Here is a 5,089-nt window from a genome sequence, read left to right on the forward strand (position 1 = left end):
TGGGAGCTGGAAACCGGAGGCTGAGCGATTGTCGAAGGCGCTTTTTTTTCTGAGAAAAATTGTCGAAGGCGCTTGAAGCGCTATTGGGCTGCGGGCCGTCTACCGTGCGCACGGTAGACGGCCCGCAGCCCAATAGAGCTTTCCTGGTCGCCTCGCGCGGGAGCTCCTAGTCGACGCGCGTTGCGTCCGATTTCCACGCGCCGCATAGGGGACAGCCCCCGACTGGGCCGGCCCATTGGCGAGGCTAGCTGGCGCGATTACTGTAGCGCGACAGTGCAGCGTAAAAAACATCACCAAAAAAGCAGCAGCGCTCGCGCGTGGGATCGAACTGACGACCACTCGATGGTGAATGTCATTGCATGCCACTAGACATGATGACCATTCATGACTTTCAAGCACCACTAAACTCTAAAACATATATGCAGCGGCAGATCGAACAGTTTTAGAACGTTTTCGAACATTTTCTTGAAAAATATGATTTAAAAAAATCTGAACAGTTTCAGAAAAATGCGAACAAATTTTGAAAGTCCAAAAAGTTTTTGAACATGAGAACAATTTTTCAAATTTGTTATCTACTTTTGAAATTCCGAACAAATTTTGAAAACCACGAACATTTTTTGAAACTCCCGAACATTTTTTGAATTTGTGAACAAAATTTGAAAACAGGAAGATTTTTTTGAAATTTGGAACAAAAAATTTGAAACCACGAACATTTTTTGAATTTGTGAACAAAATTTGAAAAACAGGAATATTTTTTGAAATTTGGAAGAAATTTTTTGAAACCGCGAACATTTTTTGAAACACGAACATTTTTCGAATTTATGAACAAAATTTGAAAACCAGGGACTTTTTTTGAAATTCTGAATAATATTTGAAATTTGCAAAAAAATTGAAAAAAAATAAACTTGAAAAGAAAAATAGGAAAACAAAAATGAAAAAGAAAGAAACAGAAAAAAGAAAAGAAAAAACGAAAAAGAAGAGAAATAGAAAAAGGAAAACGAAAAATAAAGTGAAAAAGAAAAAGCCGGTTCAGGAACCTTCTAGAAGATTCCAAAAACCTGAAAAAACCGTCTGGGAAACTCTAGAAGGTTCCCAAAACCGGAAACGCTGCAAACACGTTAAATGGGCCGGCCCGTGACATCGCTCAATCGCCAGGTCTGTGCGAAAGGGCGACACTTTGACGCAACGAGTGTCCAATAGGAAATTCTGCCTCGCGCGGTCACCGGTCCCTCGGTCGCTCCCGCCGGTTAAAAATGTCAACAGCTACTTGTCTCAAAAACAACTCAAAAAAGCGAAAATCTGTTTCTGAGCTCGGGCTCAGATGATCCCGATATCCAGACCGACGGTTCGCATCAGGATTTGTGCGTCTTTTTGTATTTTTCGGTCGTATATGTCGTTGTCCTGTGTGTTGCAGTGGAGCATTTATTGACACGTCGCGTTGCAGCACCGTCGCGGGACAGATAGAGGAGGGCTCGGCATCTTATCTAAGCTAACCCCGTCGCGGGACAGATATAGAAGCGATGGCTCGGCAATTTATCTGAGCCACCCTGAGCCGTATGAAGTAAAGCCCCACACAGACGGAGTCGACACAGCTGGCAATATAAATGCCTTGCCTTACCCACCTCCGCCCATCCGCCCAACGCTCGCATTCACTCTCCCCTCTCCCCAATCTCTCCACTGCTCAGTCATACCCAGCTTCATCCTCATCTCGGCCGCCATGTCCGCATCGTCTTCATCCTCTCTCCCTGTCCCGGCGGATTGGCTGCTCCCTCTGATGGCATGTCCACTCTGCGGCGACGAGCCGTCGCAAGGAGCGGGAACCAGGCGGGGCAACGCTTCTACAAGTGCATCCGCTACTATGTAAGTACATTTTTCCGATCTGAGAGTATTTCTCATGAATCAAGTTTGACACAGCTCACGCCTGACTGACGCATTTGAGTTTTCTGTATTTTTTTCAGGCACGGCAGTTTGGTTTCTTTGAGTTCCAGCGTGCGTACTGAAGGAGGATGACTCATGAGCAGATCGTCGCTGCACAGCACCAAGCCGGATGGCACCCAGCCAGGCTTGGATTTGCAGTCCATCAGGGCAATGCGGCTGCTCAAATGGTTCATGCTGCCATCCAGCCCCAGATCCAGCCGCATGCGCAGCCGCAGATCCAGGCCCCGGTGCAGCAGCTCCCGCCGGCGGTCAACAATCTGATAGCCAATGCCATCAGGACATACAGCAAACAAGTCAAAAATAGCCCAGCACTTGCCTTCTACAAGCAATCAGTACATATGTTTATTTTCCTTTATCTGCAAGTAAATGGCCACTCACCGAGCAACCACAAACTGCATGCTCTTTGTCCTCTGGGCGTTGAGTCTGCTTTTTCCGTATCTTATCCCAAACCCGATTTCTCAAGAATATAAGTTGTAGAAATCATACGCCTCACCCAGCGAATCAAAACTTAAACCTAGCTCAGGTCGCACCACGCTCTTGTCATGGTGCTTTGCATATTTGCGAATCGACAGCTCGAGGGCGCTCATTCTTGATGGACAGGGCACACGGCCCGGTGGCGCGCTCCCCAGCCGATGCCTGCATTGATTTGTAAAATGCGCAATGTAGGTTATTTTTAAAAAAAAATGGAAAGCTGATACTCATACAAGCAGGATTTCCTTTTTTCATTTTTGGTGTCAGAATTTGTGCAACAATTTTTTTCCAAACGAACATTTTCTGTATGGTCATGTAAATCATATATAAGCATCTCATAAGGGCAATTGCAACAGCAAAACCAGGGTGGTAGTGATGGGCGTGGGTCGGGCATCACCTTTTCATTTTTGCACAATGTAGTTTTTTTTGAATCATTGAAAGCTGATACTCATACAAGCAAGATTTCATTTTTTTCATTATTTTTGTGTTAGAACTTGTTACAATTTTATTTCCAAACGAACATTTAGCATGGTCATGTAAATCTCAAATAAGCATCCACCACGGGCATTTGTAACAGCAAAACAGGAAGGTACTGATGGGCGTAGTTTGGGCCTCACCTTTTAGTCCAGCCGGGGGCCTCTGGATTAACTCTGTCAATCGATTGAGCAGACCTCGTATGAGATTCATCACGGCGACGCCGGGCACCTCCTTGAGCGTCAGTCAGTACACCGTCGCACACCATCTCAGCCATCCCAGAATCTGCCTGACCAATCTCCGGATTCGCACCCCCGTTCTCCATCATGTAAACGAGTGGGACTGGATCTGGGTGGTCAAGACTGTCAGCAAACTCCTCCTGCACGGGGAATCTGTGTAGAAAACGGCCAGTCGCCAGTATAAAAATTAGTTCTGCAGCACAGATCAATCTTATCGTATCTTTTCTGGAAGGAAAAACAACGTACAGATCTGCCCGGAAACTAACCTGTCGACCACATCAAGTAGGAACTCCATTCCCTCAGCGTACTTGACAGACGGCGAAGCTCCGGCACCGGCGCCGCCACCGACTAGAGCAGCCTCGGCGAACTGTCTCCCTTTTCTGTCTTTGACGGCGGCGAGGAAAGGGAAGGAGATATCTTTCATTTTTTTAGCCTTCACGCACGGGGCGGCTCAGACAGCGAACCCCGTCTTGGACTCCTTATCTGATCCTGGCCAGACAAAAAAAGCAAACGCCCTGGTCCATGGCCTAGTCGGGAAGCCACGGTCCTGGTCCACGGCCCACAACGAGACGCCGCGACGTCCGTCTGGACGCGACGGGCCGCCCCCACTTCTGGACTACTGTTTCCTACCGAAAGGGTTTTTCTTCTTTTACCGAAGCTCGCACCTAACACGCCAGCTGGAGTTGTTCAGATCTCAAGGCTGGAATGGACGAGCTAGATTACGGGTGCAGCTGAGCCCGAGCTCCAAATCGACGCACTCAAAAAAGCTACTTGTCTCGGAAAAAACCTTGTCCAGCAAAAAAAACGATTTCCGATTTCTCACATTAAAAACATTCATTGGTTTTTAAAAGTTCATGAATTTTAAATAAGTACATGAATTTGACAAATATTTACGGATTTGAAAAAATGTTAACTAAACTTAAATAATGTTCACGGATTTGAAAAATATGCTTATTAAAAATTTCCACAATTTTTTTTAAAGAGAGACTTTTTTTAAGATATTCACGAAACTTAAAAACATATAGTTTGAAAAGTTCACAAATTCAAAAAAATCTTAAATTCAAGGCGGGCCCGACACCTGCTGTTGACGAGGGCCACAACCTCCATGTAGTTAACGAGGTCGTGCCTGGTGGAGAGATGTATCGGGCACCACTTGCCAGCGTCCCCCTCGCAAGTGTGGGTTCCCCTTACGGTCGAGGACGTCACGGAGGTCGTCGACGCGGCCGTGGGCGATCTCAGAGAGGCCGGGACCTACTCGACGCCCACCCAATTTCGCAGGGCGCAAGGGTCGCCTATTGCGGTGGTGACGGCTTCCCACTGGAGATTAAGGGGAAGGGCTTTCCCTTGGGGAAGCGCGGGTTGATACGTCTCCATCGTATATATAATTTTTGATTGTTTCATGTCAATATTATACAAGTTTTACATGCTTTTGGCAACATTTTTATATGATTTATTGGACTAATCTATTGATCCAGTGCCCACTGCCAGTTCCTGTTTGTTGCATGTTTTTTGTATCGCAGAAAATCCATATCAAACGAAGTCCAAATGCAATGAAATTTTACGGAGAATTATTTTGGAATATATGTGATTTTTGGGACATGGAATCAACGCAAACGGAGGCCCACATAGCCGACACGACACCAGGGCGCGCCCCAGGTGCCAGGCACGTGGTGGTGGGTTGTGCTCACCTCGTACGTCGGTTGGAGCTCTACTTCGGGCGCAAGGAAGCTTATATACGAAAAAATCGTGTTAAAATCTCAACGCAATCGGAGTTACGGATCTCCGGGAATATAAGAAACGGTTTTCGGCCAGATCTGGGGTACGCGAAACATAAGAGAACAGAGAGGGAGATCCAATCTCGGAGGGGCTCCCACGCCTCCGCCGCCATGGAGGCCATGGACCAGAGGGGGAACTCTCCTCCCATCTAGGGGGGAGGCCAAGGAAGAAGAAGAAGGAGGGGCTCTCTC

At 46.9% G+C, this 5,089-nt stretch overlaps 1 protein-coding gene and 1 long non-coding RNA gene across 3 annotated transcripts; one reads left to right on the forward strand and one right to left on the reverse strand.

Annotated features, from left to right (window-relative positions):
* The first annotated feature begins 1,217 nt into the window (after positions 1-1,217).
* LOC120976815 (uncharacterized) lies at positions 1,218-2,349 on the forward strand. Its single transcript, XR_005773252.3, has 2 exons — positions 1,218-1,860; positions 1,959-2,349. It is a non-coding gene; the product is annotated as an uncharacterized lncRNA (long non-coding RNA).
* Positions 1,915-3,629, reverse strand: LOC109775981 (uncharacterized). Of its 2 annotated transcripts, XR_012205237.1 has the most exons (4): positions 3,389-3,629; positions 3,027-3,275; positions 2,317-2,574; positions 1,915-2,195 (listed from the first exon to the last, which is right to left on the reverse strand). XR_012205237.1 is itself a non-coding variant. In XM_020334679.3 (3 exons), exons 1-3 carry the CDS (start codon positions 3,544-3,546, stop codon positions 2,397-2,399), a joined length of 585 nt encoding a protein of 194 aa, XP_020190268.1. In that variant the 5' UTR covers positions 3,547-3,629; the 3' UTR covers positions 2,261-2,396. The 2 variants fall into 2 exon arrangements, 1 of the variants encoding a protein (XP_020190268.1); XM_020334679.3 differs by lacking the exon at positions 1,915-2,195 and having other exon boundaries at positions 2,261-2,574.
* Between the last annotated feature and the right edge of the window lie 1,460 nt (positions 3,630-5,089).

The sequence above is a fragment of the Aegilops tauschii genome, chromosome 3 (genome assembly GCF_002575655.3).
Source record: "Aegilops tauschii subsp. strangulata cultivar AL8/78 chromosome 3, Aet v6.0, whole genome shotgun sequence".
In the NCBI taxonomy this organism is placed as follows: domain Eukaryota; kingdom Viridiplantae; phylum Streptophyta; class Magnoliopsida; order Poales; family Poaceae; genus Aegilops; species Aegilops tauschii.

Coding starts and splice junctions, on each gene's coding strand:
- LOC109775981 (XM_020334679.3), bottom strand. CDS start 3,546: ATGAAAGATATCTCCTTCCCTTTCCTCGCCGCCGTCAAAGACAGAAAA. Junction 3,276..3,388: donor CTACTTGATGTGGTCGACAG/GTTAGTTTCCGG, acceptor TTTTCTACACAG/ATTCCCCGTGCAGGAGGAGT. Junction 2,575..3,026: donor GCCCCCGGCTGGACTAAAAG/GTGAGGCCCAAA, acceptor AAATCAATGCAG/GCATCGGCTGGGGAGCGCGC.